Here is a 19,160-nt window from a genome sequence, read left to right as displayed (position 1 = left end):
ACTGGATGGATGGAGATTGATTGAGCTGACTCCAAACTGTCTGCTGAGGCTCAAATAATGCTGAGACCACTTCACATCTGATTGCCACTGGCCTCGGAGTGTGGAAAGACTATCTGTGAGTCCTGAAGATGCACACAGATTTGCCAAAGTTGCAAAGAGAAGCATTAAAGGAAAACTTCAGTATTTTTTCAACCTGAACCCTATTTTCCCATCTTTTTGTGTCTTAGATGACTATTGGGAAGATACACATGAACACACACACACATATATAGTACAGTACAATCCTCTTTCTTTCTAAAGTCTATGTTTAAATTAAAACATGTATGCATTATAAAATATAACTATGACATAACTTAAACTGGAGGGAATAGGTTACATCTTAAATTTGAATGAGACATCAGAAACAACAGAGTAGATTAAGTGGAGTGAGTGTGTGTACAGTATGTGTGTGCATGCATATGAGAGTGAGAGTGTGTTGGAAGATGATGCAACATTTTTAGTCTGGTACGGAGACACAAAGCACGGATTAAACAGGCATCATATTAACATCACATTCTCTTAAATATCAAAACAATGCTTCACTGATTCAGGATTTGTAATTTCTGGGACCACAGAGTTCACAGACAAAACATCTGTCCAAAATTACCCATAGTGTTCCCACTCTGTGTTCTGTGTGCATGTATGGATATATGTAGGACAAAAAAAAAAACAAGCACAAGCTCTAAAATGCTGGAATTTCTCTGAAGACTTGTTATTAGTTTGACGTTTTCATTTTAAAATAGAATTAACACTGACTATAAAATCGACATGGTTGTATGGCCATTAGAGAGAATGTTCTGAAGAAAAAAAAATCAATGCTTTGAGAGAAACCCATGACCTACAATTTGATATCCAAAGCTAAGAACAAGACTGGCAGACAACTGCAAACCAACACAAGCAAAACAAGCTACCGTGTGGTTTAAAGTGTGTGCTAGACAGCAGTCTGCGTTTGCTGGATGGACTCCATTTAACTCTCTCTGAATCATCTGATTAACTCTCTTTGCTTTGTTGCTCTCTTTCCCAGCCTCTTTCTTTCAGTGTTTCTACTGCCTGCAGTCTACTTCAGTGTCACCCCCCCAAACACACACACACACACACACAAGCAAACACGCACACATACAGAGTGTACTGTAAATACCTTCGACCAATCAGAGTTAGTTAAGGTGAAAATGCTTCTAAGAGGCTGCTGTCACAATCATTTAGGAGACACGAACAGGACTCTTAATTGATATTTTCTTGGCAGAAAGAAAACTGGCTTCTACCAGTAAAACTGTCTATTTATTTATGTATTTTCTGTAGCATGTATACTGTACAGTGAGGCATAATCCTCTACTGTAGTAATCTTCATTTTTATCAACTGTAACTTAATCCTTAAATATAATTTAATCCTTTACACTCTCAGTATTATATTAGTTTGTTACTATTTTATTAGTATAAGCTATTGACCACTACTTAAAAATGGAATCTTTCTGTCTTCTTAAAACTTCATTGGTAATAATCTTAATATAATTCATTTTGGAATACCCTATATCTGTTGATGAAAGAAGAAAATCTAATATAAGTTTCCATTAACTGGTTGACCGAAAAATCCAAAATACATATGTGATGCTTTTATTATTTTAACATATGTAACTACTGGATAAGTATTCATAGTTGTGAAGAGGTTGGGTTTGTGTTAAGGAGAGACAGCGAGTCCATCAAGGCAATCAATAGTACTCTTTGGTCCTCTGTGAAACGAGTTTAATCGAGTAGAAAACCAGCTCTCATGCTTGGCCGAGGTTTCCATGTTTTCTGTCCCATAGGTCCTTCTATCAGAAAGTCAAGGTGGTAAAAACAGAAAGTACTTAGATGTTCTTGTTGGGGGTGGGGGTGTTGGGGGGTGTTGGGGGGGGGGGGGGGGGTGTTCGCTTTTCTAAGCACACAAGGCTAACTGATTGACCACCATCTCTTACATGGTTGCTTAGAAAAAAATCTGCCATAAAGAAGTCTGACAGCCTGGCATAAAATACACACAGTTAAACACCTACAGTATTATAATAGTATAATAGTATAATGTGCACAGTGCACACACAAATGTTAAGCTCCCAGCAGCCTGCTCTGTGAGACAGCTATTTTTTTTAAGATCCACTTTGAAATTCCTCAATAGATCCTAATCTCCAAATCGACAACCTCCCTTCAGGGACTCGGTGACCTAGTGCTTACTGGATTTTCTATTTTATGGTTTTTCAACATTTCCACTCAAATGAGAGGTGGTCTCCTTTGAAAATGGAAGCCCAATTTCTGATTAAAAAAAAAGACAAAACTAAAAAAAATAACGAGAGCTCTTTCTGTCTCTATTTCTCTCTCTCCCTATCTCTCGCTCTCTCCCTCTCTCTGACATGGGGACAGAATATTTGGAAGGTGTTTGAATATGAATGAAGTCTCAAGTGGCCCACTGCCACCGCTGTCAAAATGAATTAGAAATGGTACTCATTAAGTTGTTCATCGCAGGAAAGCACTGGGTTACAAAAGTGACCAAGGTTGCCATCAATATGGCTACAGTTAGAGGAGCCTGTTTGATGTTAATGCTGTGCATGGGCATTCTTAGTTTTATGTAGAAAATAACTAACATATTTATTTAAAAGAGGTGATGTAGAAAAATAGTGCAGTATCACCTGATTAAAAATTGACACCCAGATTAACAAGACATGGTAGCATGTACACTGCTCAAAAAAATTAAGGGAACCCTTAATCATCACAGTATAATACAAAGTCAGTTAAACTTCAGGGGTATCAATCTGTCCATTGAGGAAGCACAAGTGATTGTGAATCAATTTCACCTGCTTTGGTACAAATGGAAGTGACAACAATTGCAATATAGAGGCAAAAGCAAGACCAAAAAGAGCAAAAAAAAGTTTTTTTTGTTTTGTGTTCCGCTAGTGTCCTTGCTCTACCTGCAGCCCAATCAGGTTACACAGGCAGTCTAGCTCCTCCAGGATCTAGACTGTCCATACAGTCGCAAGAAAGTTTGCTCCCAGCACAGCTTCAAGAGCATGGAGGAGATACTAGGAGACAGGCCAGTACACGAGTAGAGCTGGGCAGGGCCGTAGAAGGGCATCAACCCAGTAGCAGGGCCAGAATCTGCTTTGTGCGAAGAGGAACAGGAGGAGCACTGCCAGAGCCCTACAAGCTACTGGTGTGCATGTTTATGACCTGTCAGAAACAGCCTCCATGAGGATGGTATGAGGGCCTGATGTCCACTAGATGTATTGATGATTTTAGTTTCCATTGACTATTGTTACGTCATTTTGTTCTCAACAAGTTATACCATGTACATCAATAAAGATTTTCAACTTGAATAATTCATTCATCAAGATCCGATGTGTGATTAAAGTTTTCCCTTCATTTTTTTGAGCAGTGTAGTTTGCACAATACTACAATACAACAATACTGACATGTGCATAAAAAATAGCAAAAAAGAAAGTGTATGAGGTTACATTTTATTATATACTGTATATTAAAATAAGACCCGACAAAGAAATTGCAACATATGTACAAGGTTGGAGTGGAAAACAATCATCCTGCTCGTGAGGGTTTTTTTGACAACAGTCCCATCTGTATTTTGTAGCTGCAATGAGCCATGTAGAGACAGACAGAAGAACAGAACAGAAAGAGAAAGTTCTTGAGCATCCATTAGCAGCTGTTGCTTGACACTTCAAAGATGCATTTTGCGTTGGGAGCAGAGAACAGCAGTCAGACTGTAGATTAGCACCCGTACATTACATTGAAAGACTTTTTGTTAGCCTCCCTCTGTAGGCTCTGAGGCTCTGTAGTGTGCTTGTTCTCTCTTGTTCTTTCTCTCAGTCTCTCTTATCCTCTAGCTGTCCCGCTCTCTCTCTCTCTATCATTCTCCCTCTCTTTTAGGATCTGCCCCTGTTACACATGCCTTTCAATGTGACCTATTTGTGGCCTCCAGGCAGTCAGTCTGGTGGGAGAGCATCCTGCATGAAGCTTTTAGAGTCAGAAGGCCCCCGGCCACCTCAGTAATGGAAGTCCCCAGGATCCACAGGGGTTCAGAAGCTAATGGTTAACATGTCCTTACAAAAAAACTTTTTTCCTCACTGTCAAAGGTAACAGATATGGTAAGGCATCACAGTTCATCAAAATAATACTACAGCTGCTGCAGTTTCCAAATTGCAATGAGTTTCTGTTTATAATAGAAACAAAATATTCCAGATGCAAAAATGTATGTGTTTTAAATAGCTCTTTAAACAAGCAAGATCACCATCAATCACACATTTTCACTGCACTATATGACAGTATGTGCTTAAATAAAGACTTGTTTCTCTGTGTAAAGGCAGTAGCATCATTTACAATATTCCTAAACGTATCCCCTCCCTGGAAAAAGAATATCACTTGTGCCCATTCACTAAATAAAATATCAGACTCCTGAAGAAACACTTGTCCCTTACAGTAACCCATCTTCCATAACCTGAACACCTTTTGCACCTTTTGTGACATTAATTAACTAAACCTCCCCAGTCTAAACTTTAGATTGATTTCTGTTCATATACATCTATCTATTCAATGTCAGAAAATCCACATTAGTGAATCCTAGAAATAAATAGCTAATCAAGAAAGACTTCAGCACAAAGTATTGCAGTCACAGTGATTAATCATACATATTACCCCCACATAAACACACACACACACACACACACACACACCTATTTCCACACACCTCCACCAAATGACCACACACACGACCGGACATCCACTCAGACTGTGACATGTTGAATCCATACTGACAGCCCTGCAACCTTCCTTGCACCCCATCTCCCAACACCTCCCTCTGACTGACGGCTCCCATCAGTCTGTGTCTAATGCTTGCTGAGCTCACATACATGTAAGCAAACGCATGCGAAAGTGCACACACATCTATTACAAAGCACCTCACAAGAAAGTAGTCATCTTTACATGCAGAATACAGTAAAACTCAATATATCTAAGTTTCATTCTGTACTATGTAGCTCTTTCCGCTTACATTTTGACTTCCACCAAAGTAACATTTATGGAGCTTTTCCACTATACAGTTCTAGCACTGCTCGGCTCGGCTCGACTCGACTCTGTTTTTTTTTGCTTTTCCATTAGGGATAGTACCTGGTACCTGGTACTTTTTTAGTACCTGCTCAGGCGAGTCACTAAAATGTGACGTCCACAGACTACCGGCCACTGATTGGTCAGAGAGTGTCATCACTGGAAGAGTCATGAGCCGTCCGACACAAGAATTAAAACCCGCGATTTTTAAATACCGGCAACTTCTCTTGCTTTGTGTGTGACAAAAAGCCACAGACCGAGCAGTAACTACACCATCGCCTCTATGTCCTCCATTGTTTATCTGTTTGTGTCGCGTATAAAACAAAGTCACGGCAGTTTGGCGCAGCCGTGCTATGACGACCCTACTCACATTGAGGAGGTACTATGGAAAAGGTCGTTCCTGGTACCAAACCGAGTCGAGTCGAGCAAAGTCAGCACCATTAGACTTAGTAACAGGACTTGACCAGGTTGTTTTCTCATTCTTAATTCACCAGGTCACCTTGACACAATGCTAAATGCTTGACATGCTGACATGCTGCTTTCTATTGTTTGGCTATGCCTGCAGTGTTAAAGGTGAAATGAAGTTGTAATGAGCACATTTTGCAGATACAGTTTGTACGTCAGTCACAAGAAGACCCTATTATTGCTTACTTGTAATATTGGAGTCAGGCATTACATTTATTATAGCTTATTCCATTCATTCAGAAAGCATCCTGTACCCAAGCAGAATGTCCCTCAGATGAGTGCCTGTACAATACTCTGTACTGTATCTGGTGAACCTGATCTTTTATTTCTGGACGCTTGGAGGAATATTCCTCTTGCTTTGCTTTGCTTTGCTTTTCTTGACACAGCTTTTGTGGGACCTTATGTCATTAGTTTGGTTTTCTAAAGAAAAATGCACATGAAAGGGAAATAACACTGAATGATGTCTTGCTCTGTATAGAAATAAAAAGCTTTAGTAAGATGACATAACAACAGAGCAAGAGGGACTCCCTGAAGCAAATTATGCTTTTACTCCTCAATATCTCTGACTTTTGTTAATGTACTTCTTGTCCTTGACAGTTATGCAATTACTTACAATAGTATGTTACATCATAGTAATATTAGGAACAGAAATGGTGGCAGATGTAATAGAATGAAGTTTACTGAAGACTTTGTCAAAAGTAGGTTTATTTTTGAAATCATAACCATACTTGGGAAAAAAGTTGGCAGTGAACAATATTATTATGTAGCCAGCTGGTGGACGACATAGAAAACATTAAAAATCTACAGTCATGTTATTTCCTAAATCCTAGTAAAAGTTTTTGATTGTTATAAAACATTTTTTTATTTATTTATCAAAAGCAACTTAACAGGCAAATTGCAAGAACGAGTAAAAGAGATTATAGGTCTGGGGTACTCACAACACTCCACATATAATTGCAATTTCACAGTTTCACAATGTGTTTACAACATTAAAATGTATGAAATTATAGTTTTCATCAAAACAGTTTTTACTAGACGCCATTGTAATAACAGTTTTGGAATATAACAATGAGTCAACAACTAAACAAAGGCTAGTTTTTGCAATATAGTAAAATAAGTTAAACTGTTTGCTTTCTGCCTGACACACTAAACAAATATGTTGCTCACAAGAGAACGCATTACACATCTTGTGCTCAACACATTCATCACACAAAAAAAAACTGCACAGTTCCTCCATCAACAAACAAATCAACTGCAAAATCCAAAGCCATCTCTCTCTCTGTCTGTCTGATACAGTGTGAGTGTATCCTTGGCCTTTGTGTCAGAGCAGTACTGTGCCAATAAGGGCTCCCCTTACACAGTGGAACTTGGTGCAACGCAGGCACAACAGCCTGCCCCACCGGTGCTGGCACATCAATAAACTGACCATACTACACATTTAATGCCAGAGGTTAAGAATTTTTCAGAATCTATATTCTATTACAAGAGTTTACATGGAGGCAAGATGACTTGTTTATAACTATAAAAGCTGGGATACTTTCTTTCTTCGCTGCTGTCTTTTCCTGGTGTATTGTTGTTTGGCTGCACAGACTGAACAGAAACTTGGGGTCATGCTCTGTCGTAAGTGCAGTGACAGCGAGAGGAGAAAAAAGGGAGAGAAGCAGGTGGTGGAGAAGTGGAGGGGGAAAAAAGAGGAATGCGAGAGAAGATGAGGAAGAGCTGCATTAAAAGAGGACAAAGGATGATAATGAGAGGACACGCCAGGGGACAGAGAAAAATAAAGCCTACTTTTCTGCATGTAGCTGGCTCAGTGCGGTTCATATGCCTGCCGGTAATCTCTCTGTGTCCCTGACCTTGATCGCTTACCTCAGGACAATCATAACTTGCGCCAACTCAACACAGCAAGAGAGTCAGAACAGGAGAGAGAGTGGACGAGTGGGCACAGCGCTGACCCAAGCACATCTCTAGAGGAAATCACCCCCACCCAGGAGGGTTTAAGCTGCCAAAAGCATTAGCTTCCAACCTTTTTTCTTTGTCCAACACAGCATGCAATCAAGCAAGAAAGCAAGCACTGGCATTGATTGTCTGATGAGTCTGTACACTGCACTGCTCTCTGTTCCTGTTTACCTCCTCTGTTGTTTTTCTTCTCTTCCTCCCCCCTCTCTCTACTCTGTGGCTATTCTCCCTTCTCCTGCGCCTGGCTGTCCTTTCCTCTTTTACTGTGCTTTAGTCTCTTTTCATTCATTTCCACCATGGGAGGGCTTAAGTTTTGTTTCTCTCAAATTAGTAATTAAAAGACAGCTATTCATTTTGTCAGAGTAGCAGAGTGCTTTCAAAAAGATGTGGAATCGAAATTGGGAGAAAATGGAAGGGGAAGAAGATAGGAAAAGTGGGACAGAGGACAAAGGGTGGACGGAGAAACGCTACCTTGGGATCACTGGTGACACAACACTCAAAATATCTACTGAAATTGTTCAGAATATCACTGAATTTCAATAGTGTGTTTTAATATGAAGCTATTTAAGTACCAAACCAGTAAATTCAGAGGAATAATAAATAATAATGGAAATAAAATGACTCTTTTTTTTTAAAACCCTGGACTACAGGGACTGTGGCAGTACATTGTCTTTGGTCAGACATGCCAGTCCCCCTCTCTGCATTTCTGCTTGACATCTTAAAAATCACAGAGTGGGAGTTCTTATCAAGAATTAATGGCGCCTTTCAGAGAGAAACTTTACAAGGCATACTTATCAAGCATCTCAAAGTACGATTCCTGGTGCACAATAAATTTCAGCTTTCAAATTATGATGAATGAGTTGCTTAAAAGTACCTGATGAGTCATCTTAGATTAGCACTCATAGCTCGAATTAGCTTATACGGGGGGAAAAGACTTCCTCAACCCCATATGCAATGAAGCAAAGCTTGGATCAGTGAGCAAACTACATTTTCCTTTTAGCAACTTCACCGGGTGAGATGACATGAATGGAGGCTTGTGAGGTTTCTTCAATGGTCAACACCTTCCTGCATAAGTCTATAGATTCAATACAAAACTGTTAGGAAGCCTTTTTAATGGGAGGTGCTTTCTCTGTGTGCATTCACTGATTTAATGGTTAGGATACAATCACCATAAAAATCATCTCTGTGACACCGAGTGCATTACAAAATCATTCAAATGGTTGTTATTGCAGATGGTAATGACCAGTGTGAAACACAAGCTTTTGTGGAGATGACCTGCTGAAGTGGAAATCATTCATCATGTACTCAAGATGATTTCACACAATAACTACATGCATTTCTCAACATTTACATTCAAAGTCAAAATGTATCCAGAGGCATTTTCTAAGACCTCTGCATGAATTGACCTAGAGCTGTTCAAATGAAACTCTACAGACTTTATTGATACAACTGCACATGCACATACTACTCCAAAGAATGTTGACTTACCAGAAGTTGACCAGGAAAGGATGCTCAAGGTTCTGCATGATCTGCAGCTCTTTCAAGACATTCCTGACTTCGTTCCGCTCCACACATTTTAGCTTGTTCATGTACTTCATAGCATACATCTTCTTGGTGTCCTTCTTCTGCACAATGCAGACCTGATAAGATCACAGAAGGGTTAATTAATTCACTGCTGTGGTCAAAAGAATCAGAATGTATTTGTATCTTATACTACGTTCAAGGCTTTACAAAAATGACTCATACTGTGTTTTGCAGTCTGATCAGCTAACATATCATCCATACAAATGATGATGTAATTCTCAGTGTCAGTATCATAAACAACATGATACTGTCATCCATCTTGGTCAACATCCTGCAATTCTGCATCATCATTCATTATGTTTTGTCCAATATGATTATTAGTTATTTATGTTGCATAATATATAGAAATCTGTGGTTTGTCCCCTTATTAGATGGTAATCATTTCACTTTTAGAATTGCCTGTATCATTTCACCAGATCAAAAACAAAAAACAAACAAACATCTGTATCTAAGATATACTGTTTGGCACAGTGGAAAAACTAAAGACTTGCAGGCTATAGCTGAAGTGAGGACCTGAAGTAAGTGGAGGACACAGGAGGCAATGGACCAGGCTGAATCTTGGCTGAATCACAGAGTGCTGGTGGGGTCTCTGGCAGTTGACTGAGCAGGTTTAGGCAGCGTTCCAACAACCAACTAAAACAAAGCCAAGGGCAAAGAGAGGTGGGATCTAGTCCAGAAGTAAGTGACAGCTGGGGTCAAGGAGCTGCTTCAAAGTGTGATAGTGGGGATGTGGCAGCAGGGTGCATGGATAAGATGGTAACAGGCAATGGAATGCAAGATCTCATGGTCCAAGTTGTGGCAGGCTCAACCCTTTTCACCTCATTTTTTGTCATCCAGTCTGTGTACAATGTTTTGCCAAGCCTATGTAACCTGTTTTGTTGGGGCAAGGTCAAAGCACCAGCAGTAGTAAGTAAGAAACAAACATCCTCAGCAGCTATCCTTAGGCAGTAAGGGTGCTCAAGGTGATTGCTGAATCCATTTGCAGCATCATACACCTGGGAAAACAAAGCAGATTCCCAGTAGACATTGCAGACCACTCTTGAAACAGACATCTAAGTATGTGGTCATGCTAGAGTTTTTAGTGCCCTGGGAGGAGCAGAGGAGTGGAGGAGGCCAGCAGGAAGAACAAGGGGAAAATATGTGGAACTGGTAGAGAAGTGGGGTAGTGGCTTTGTAGGAAAATCTAGAAGCAGACAAAGCTTCTAGATGGCTGTAGATTTCAAGGGTCAAGCCAACTAATGCTTCTTGGACACAGGCTAGGAACTGATTGCTCTTGGTCAGGTTGCCTGGGTGAGGGTGTCTGAAGTTGAAACACCTGAAATAGCCGAGGACTTTGGGTACTATGACTGATGATGTGTCATAGTGCATCACTAGATTTAACTATCATGTCAGGATGTCTGGCCAGTAACATCCAGAAATAGGCTAGATGACTACAACAAAGAGAGTGGGGTCAGCTGGAGAGACAGCAGGTACCACAGAAATACAGCAACTGAGGCAGGAAGAGCCAGCAACCCAATGTGCATCTTCAAGGAAACATAAGCCCAGGAGAGCCTGAGGGGGGCAGGGAGTGCAGACAGGAGACACCAAGAACCGTAGGGCAGAGAAGATCACTCAGCTGAGACACAAACTGCAACTTTTTAAGAGGCAGTTCAGAGGGGGCACGTAAGGATGAGAAAAACAGGCTTGCAGAACTCCACGGCATCTGTAAAAAGAAACGTATGACTCTCTGTAGAGCAGAGTGGTACAGAAGACGGAAATGCACTGCATTTCAAGCAAATCGCTTTGGGTTTACCAAACACTGGCTAGACCAAAAGCACAGCAGCTGCATGCTCATAAGAGGATATAGACAACCATCGTCAAAACACCTACAGTGATGCAGTACAAGGGAAAGACTTAGGAGAATGCAGAGATGCCTTGACCAAGACACCTGGAGCAACTACTGACTTTAAAATAAAAGGTGTTTGGAGGAAAACAGGTGTAGGGGTTTCAAAGGGGGAGAACTCAACAATCTTGTTTTTTCAGTGTTTAAGGGAAGATATTTTTTAGGATTGTTGCCCAACAGCTGAAAGAGCACCTTCTGAAGAACAAGTGCATCAACTCCTCTGTGCAGAAGGGGGGAATTCCAGGGGCACTCCACATTGGAGTGGTAACACAGCAGGTCAGAGAGCCACAAGGAGAAACAGGGGATGTGGTAGTACTATGGCTCAACCTCGTCAGTGCATACGCTTCCATACTCCATAAACTATTGAACAACATTGCAGTGGCATCACATCCTGAGTCACTTCAAAGATCTCATCTTGGATTACTATGATAAATTTAATCTGAAGTTAATATCTGACCTAGTCACATCAGAGTGACACTGACTAGACAAAGGGATCATCACTGGATGCACCATCTCAATGTCCCTTTTTTCCTCGGACATGAATATTTGGTCGTCGGCTGAGGTGGAGTACACAGGCCCAATAACCAAGTCAGGAGTCAGGAAGCCTCCCATAGGAGCATTTATGGATGACCTGACACTAACTATGTCAGTCACAGGAAGCAGATGAATCCTTCAGGACTTGGAGAGCCTAACCACTTGGGCACGGATAGAGATGGCAATCGAGGGCCGGTTCCGGTTTAGAACCAGTTCCAAATGGTCTGATCCATCACAATCATATGCCTCCAAGCTCAACCTCTTGTTCATGCCTAGGCATGTGGTGTTGACGAAACGGAAAAGATGGAACTCAGCTGTGAAGGCAGTGCAACCTCTCAACTGTCTAGAGCGTGACACACGCTATAGTTATCTTCAGCTATCTTGGAGTTCATCTTCAAAAACGGCAGTGATTGCACGCACAAAATAATTACCTTTGTGAGATGAATGTGAACTTTACTGTGAACTTCACGCTGTAAGCAGGCTAACATTAGCAGAGTGAACTCCAGCAGTAACAAACGAGACAAGCTGACCAACACACACTGCAGCATTAAACAACTCTGAGGTAAAGAAAAAAACTTGGTGTTCAGTCTGTCTCAACACAACGACACTGCACCCACTCAGCATATTGGACAGTGACTTTATGAGAGCTAACGATGCAGCAGAGAGGCTACTCTCCACTGTTGGATATATAACGTTAATATATAAAGTTAATGTTAATAACAGCAGAGCACTCTACCTCCCCATCATGTTGATATTCTCATTGAGGCAGGAGACTGTAAGATGCTTTCAAATTAATGAATTAATGAATTAATTATTTAATTAATTCATTAATGCAGTTCACTTTTGGCTGTGGACCATTTATCTTATCTGCCAGTTATGTTTAATATATTCATCAGCATGCAAGGTCACTGATAAACAGTGAAGATAATAAAGCAGTTGCGTTGTGACAAAAGTCCTGTACAGGCCTATTTTTTTCCCCACAAAACATTGATCAGGAATGGATAAGGGAATCAATAAAGGATCGGACTGATAAGCAGAATCGATAATGACACTGGTATCAAAATATATAAAATCCCATCAATTCCCATCCCTAGGCTTGATATGTTTATAACTGGCAAAATCAAGGTCCTTGGTACTGAATGGAGGGAAGGTGATTGACTGGTTCCACTTCTGTCTTAGAAGTAACCAAATCCCATTGGTTACAGAGAAACCCATAAAAAGTTGTAATACAGTAGTGCATATTCCATCATTCATTAATATTTCTTTAAAGCTTTATTGCGTGTGATACATGAACACATTGTGTATTCGTACCATCACTGCAATAATCAGAAATGCTGTCTATGCAACAACATTGGAAAGGAAACTTCAGGGCTTCTCTTTAATCTCTGTGATCATGAATTTAATCCTGTAGATGTTAGACTTTTCACACCAGGATTTTGTGTATGTTAGAGATGGGAAACATCATGTTAGCGTTCATTAGGATTACAGGTGTGTCAGTAGGGTATTTAGATGTTTCCTTGTGCACTTCAGTGGGAATAAATAGTTTTATATGACGCTAAAAATGCAGAATATGTTGCACCTGGTGCAGTCTGGGCAGTTGGGCAGCTGGCATGTCATGTATATATCAAATTGTGTTTGATTATCCCCTTTTTGAAAATGTGTCAGTATAGACAGTATTTTCAATATGCATCAGTGTATACCCCATATTTATTTGTAGTTGTGCTTGTCTGTGCTACAAGCACAGTGATTACTGATATCTAAGAGAGTGATCTGTGGACCAGCTGGCATAGTTAATCAGCCAAACCCTGATCACATCACTCCTCCCGTTGAACAGATTGCCATCTACTGTGATTAGACTGCTTATCTGTTGTTGGACAGAATGCTGATACTATGTACATCCATGTTGTGTGAATGCATGTGCACGTAAGTTTCTTTATATGTTTGCATGTACTGTTGACGCTGATGTAATTTAGTCTGCACTATATGACTTAACAGCAAGAGGGAACATGACTGCTGCCACGTCAGATTTGCTTCTGGAGAGCTGCCAGTTGTTCTTTAGCAAATTAAGCAGGAATGCTTTAGTAGACTGTAGATCATAATCCTGTACTGACAGAGAGACAGGGGAGGTGTTCTATTATTGGTATCACTGTGTTGTGCCTAATATTAAAAGGCCTATTCAAGGACATCAAAGGTAGAGCTGAAACGATTGGTTGATTAATGAATTTATTAAGTTTTGGAGTGTTGGTCAGACAAAACAAACTGAAAGATATTAACTTGGACTTTAGGCAATTGTGATGGACATTTAGGATCACATGAAACTTACAGTGGGGATGACTTGTAGTATTTGGATGTATGTATTTTTTTTTTTCTTATTTTTGGGTTCTTCTCTTGTAATTTAACTTTATTCGGGAATCAAATGTGCACACATTGTTTTGTCTTTTAACGTACTGGCTACTGTTGGCATGCTCATGAGTGATACTCATGTCCTCTTGGAATATGTGTTTGTGTATCAGTGCTACTATTGTAGTGTTAGTATGTCTTTCACATGACCTATGTTGTAAGAGTTTGACTCTTTGTTTATATACTGTATGTGTTTGCATGGGAAAATAAACGTTTTTCCTCTCTTGGACTGATAACGTTATCTATCATGAAGCTGAAATATACTGGAACATTATTTTAAAGTCCAACTGATTTCTGAGTAGTATGGGTACATTTTTTTTCCTCCAGTCTGAATACACACTAACACTCTGGGAAACATGAACTTACTTTTCCAAAGCTTCCTTTTCCTATTGCCCTCAGGATCTGGAAGTGGTCAAAATTAACTGTGGGAAAGAAAATGAGAAAATTTCAATTAAGTTATGTGATACAAAACACAACTTAAAACCTGTAATCCATTTTTTTAAAATATTATTTTATTATACTAAAATACCTAGATACTACACATAGTAGTAGTACATAATCTGTAGTACAATACTTATTGATTTCAGCTTTGAACTTTATGAAACATATGCTTGCTAATATAGAGGGAAACATTAGAATTATTAGAAATTGAAATGGAAAGGGATTAATGTTCAGTGTCATTACAGCTACAATAACTTTAATGTGAGTATTGTTTTGAGCTAATTTGAACAATGTGACTGTCAGGCTGAAGCACATGGAGGTCTCCAGGGCAACCACAGGCCACTGACATTATATGGCAGAGAACTGAAATAAGCTTTTGCACAACATTGCATGTTTTTCCACTAAAAATAAGACATACTTTATTCTTTCCTTATATCCTCCAAACCTTCGTATTGTCCTGCTCTCTTCAAACCATTTACTGAATATGCTCTCACTCTCACACACAGGACCTGAACCAGAGCTTAACTACCTATCTCACTCTCATCCATTTACCAGCAACATTTATCGCCAATTGGAACCGGATGGGGCTATTTGTTTCTTGCTGCCATGACAACCAGGACAGAAGGTTTCCCCTCTCTGTGGTTTCCCAGAAGATGGAACAGCTGCTGTCTACTCTCTCCAATCATCTAACCACACACACACACACACACACACACACACACACACACACACACACACACACACACACACACACACTTTCACATATATTCACAATACATTCAGAATCACTCTCAAAAATATATAATATATCGGACATATAGTGCTGATTCAAAGCATGACCTGCCTGTCTTATAATAGCATAGCGAGCATGTACACACACACACACACACACACACACACACACACACATACACACACCTTCTGTCCGCAGTCTCTGGATCTATTTGATGTGACAGTTAATGTTATGCTCTGTTAGTCACGTATCACTGGCACTTCCTTTTCACATGCTATGTGTTTTGGAGTGTTTACACAACCCACTTTGATAGGGACCATATGAGGCCCACATTCACACAAAAATACAATCACTTCTGTATAATGATCCCCTCCAGACAAACAAAGACATCAGAAAAATACTCAATGGAAAAATAATGTGTAGGACATGTTTTTCCAGAAAAAAAGTATTATGACCACAATTAAATCCTTTAAATTGACCTCTACTCTTTTTTCCTCATTAAAGTCAAGACACAATATGTCAAGTCAATTCCCAATAGATGTGCACGGGAGGCTTCAAGTTTCCACATCACACTTGTGTAAATTGAATACTGGACCAGGATTGGCTTCAAAACTAGTTGTGATGTCACAAATCATGCTCATAGGCCCACCCCTTTAAAATCATTTTCAGTGATCTTAGGAACATTTTTCAAATTTCAGTCAGTGACTGTGAAAACAGCCTTCTAGTGTCAAACTCTGCACATACATCATTCTGCGCAGTAAAGCTTAAACATTTAACTGTAGGGACAATAAGAAAAATATATTTTTGAGTGGAGGGAGACTTTAACAGACACACACTGCAGATAAACATGGTCATTTTCCTGCTAAGCTATGTGGAGGTTCTGCTTTGATGGGTTTTTTAGAGACAGCTACAAGCACAAGGAGAATTGACACATTGACAGACCAGTCCACAGCTTTAACTAACTGAAGAAATCATCTGACTGAGGAACTCGTCTGCTAGTCAATTTCAATTTGACTGACACGTGCTAATCAGTTTGGATTTAAGTAATCACGCTTGCTCAGTTTTGGGTCTTTCACACTCTCTGTGTGACTGTACTGTACCATCTGTCTGCCTTTTTTTTCTGTCTGCCAAAAGTTGTCTGTCTGAGTATGTCCAAACTAAGCCAGCTAAAGCTGAATAATACATATTTATCTCTTTGTTCTGGGCCACCGTTCACACTAAAGGCCTTCATGCACTCCAAAACAGACACTCAGATACTATATTAGGGGATGTTGGCACACATGTTTGTGTGGCAGTAAAGTTAGCTACTTTCTGTTGCCTCTAACCTTCTGTAAATATCAATAACGCTGATCACACAATGGAGATGTTATCATTAACCTGTATGCTGACATTGACCTACAACCTCATGATTATAAACTAGTGACTTGATTGATGTCTTTAGGTACCTTTACTATGTGCTGTACGATATCAACATGAGGCATGTTATCAGCACGTCATCTGTGCTGCTCTGATGAAAAGCAACACGTATGTTTTCCCCTCAACTTCATTCCAAAACTGCACTTATGAAATGTCATGGCAGCGAGCGTATTCTGTATTATTTAAAGCCATATTTTGGTGGGTTTTTTAGTAGTAGCAGCCACATTGTGAGAATTTGGTCTTAGATTTCTGACAATGTCGGAATTTTGCCTCACACTGTGTTCGGTCACCAAAGCACCACAGCTGTCATCAGTGCATGTGTCTCACAGTACAATCTAGGACCACTGTTTTGGACTGACAACCACGTCTATCTCACTATTGCCAACTTTCGTCTCAAACAGTAAAGAGGTCTACTTGATGCAGGAATGTGTTTGCCTGGTTAACAGGTAGCATTTATGACACATCATCACTATAGTGATTCTGTTGTCTGACAACAGAATACAATTATGTAAATGAGAGCAACTCATGAGTTTGGCTGTTACAAAGCGTAGTGTAAGTGATAACGGAGAGCAGGAGCGAACTCAACTAAGTGAAAGTCTCACTGTGTGATGAACAATTTTGTTGTGTAGGACAAAGAAGAGGAGATTCAACTGTTTTTCTGTTGTTAAGGTTTCCAGTGTTAAAAAACATAAATGGTTCTTTCAAATGTTGTCAAGAGACACAGCCTCTCACTCTGACTCCCCCTCTGTCGCTCTTCCTCTCGCTCTTGCCTTTCACACGCGAACCTATAAATCACCTAAGTACTCACTGACGACCATCAGCGCTCATGCTGTTGCTCTGACAACTGAAACAGAACCCATGGGTCCATGTGCCACTGCAATGTGAATAAAGCATGATCGGCAGTAAACAGGGCCTGTCCATTAAGAAGGGTCTCCTTACACAAAGTGGAAAACGTATGTTGCACATAAGGGACACACTTGGTACACACATCATTCTCAGAGGAAATAAACATGTCTTGACAGGGTTCACCTTCATGCTAACAACTCTAACTGTAAATCAACTAATATTGCTTCAGTGTGAAATGTGAAATATGCATCTGTCTGTGCACTGACGCTGGCAAGGAAAGCATTATGTTAATTTGTTCTGCAAATAAATTCAGTTTCAGCATAAATAATTATCATTTTAAACAAAATGATGGTTCTTTTTCTTTATTTCGGCAACTTTTGACAGGTTTTTTATTTCTTGGTTGGTTTGTATCTATAGGTTAAGTTTTACATACATTGACGATAAAGACTACAAAAATGGACAGTAATGTATATTAAAATGTAGCTGTAACTATATAAGAGGAGCTCTTTGCCAGAGTAGATAAAAAAAACATGTATTTATATTCTTTTCCAAGCCTGGCCTGATTATGGCCCTATAGTGTGCAACCACTATCTAAATTGAAAATAAGGCTTGAAAGGCTCAAAGACTACCACATTTGTGAACAAGTGACATGTTCCTCAGAGCTTTACCATTAACCGTATTTAAAACTATCTGGTAGGTTTTTAGCAGTGCAGGAACTACATGAAAATGAGGATTAGAAACCTCAGATGATATATTTTTGAAAAAGTCACAGCTGAATAAACATTCAAACATAAAATTCACCTCTCTGGCAATTATCACCTTGAAACGACCCTTTGCACTTCAGCTTCCTTAAGTGTACAGAGAAAACTCAATTTGCATCTTTATTGCTATTCGAAGGGGTGAGCGCATGATGCATACTCAACATGCAGTGACCACTGACCCATGTCACGAGATTAAAAAACACAGATACTTGGCACATCAGGAGATGCAGCAATATCAGGAGCAACCTTTTCCATCTCAATGATCCATGTTGAAAATACAGTTTGAGTTCCTCTTTTCAATTTCATCTCATTTTTTTTATTTCTTTGCATGTAGTCAGATTTTTTCTTCCACAACCTAGCTTCAATTGGTTCTCCTCATCCTCCATGCTTTTCCCCCTCTCTGCCCTAATCATGCACTGTGATTCCTGTGTATGTTGGGAGGTGTGTATCAGGAATATAATCGCAACACCACAATGTCGAGCAATAGCAACAAAGTCAAGGAGTGCCCATCTGCTTACTTAAAACCTCAAATGGAGAACCCTGGCTGTCTCTGATGCAGGTTTCATCAATAAGGGGATTACCTTGTTTCCAGTGAGCATTGCTTCTTCTAATTCAAAACAATGTGTCTCTGTGTTTAATATTCCGCTGCCCTTGGTGAAATCGCCCACGCTGTTTTGTGAGAGAAGGTTGCAGAAGGCACAGTTGCATTAACTCAGGGTTCAGAGAAGCTCTGTTATGAGTGACATTTCCAGAACAGCACGCTAGATGACTAAGCAGCAAGGTTAACCATGAATAATGATTTCCTCTTTGATAAAAATTGCCTCCAGTGAAAAAAAGAAAGCCACAGATGTGGATTTCATTAGAGAGTGTGATACCGTAATTTGACACAGTCATGGTGAAAATACATTATGGTTTGTCGCACAAAAATGAAATTACTATCTCAGCAGACAAACAAATTAAAGATTAGTGATGGAATATTATTTCTTATAATAATATTTTTAACCTGTTGGGTTTAAGTGAAATTAGA

At 39.8% G+C, this 19,160-nt stretch overlaps 1 protein-coding gene across 1 annotated transcript in view; it reads right to left on the bottom strand.

Annotated features, from left to right (window-relative positions):
- stk32a (serine/threonine kinase 32A) overlaps positions 1-19,160 on the bottom strand; it is a 57,323-nt gene that overhangs the window by 37,276 nt on the left and 887 nt on the right. The window contains exons 2-3 of the mRNA XM_062432533.1: positions 14,303-14,358; positions 9,025-9,176 (exon numbers count right to left, since the gene is read on the bottom strand). Of these exons, the coding sequence (XP_062288517.1) occupies positions 9,025-9,176; positions 14,303-14,358 (208 nt within the window). The remainder of the gene's footprint in view (positions 1-9,024; positions 9,177-14,302; positions 14,359-19,160) is intronic.

This window comes from Scomber scombrus, chromosome 14, assembly GCF_963691925.1.
Source record: "Scomber scombrus chromosome 14, fScoSco1.1, whole genome shotgun sequence".
Taxonomy (NCBI): Eukaryota; Metazoa; Chordata; class Actinopteri; order Scombriformes; family Scombridae; genus Scomber; species Scomber scombrus.
The sequence above is the reverse complement of the archived record's forward strand: the minus strand, read 5'-3'. Positions and strand labels throughout refer to the sequence as shown.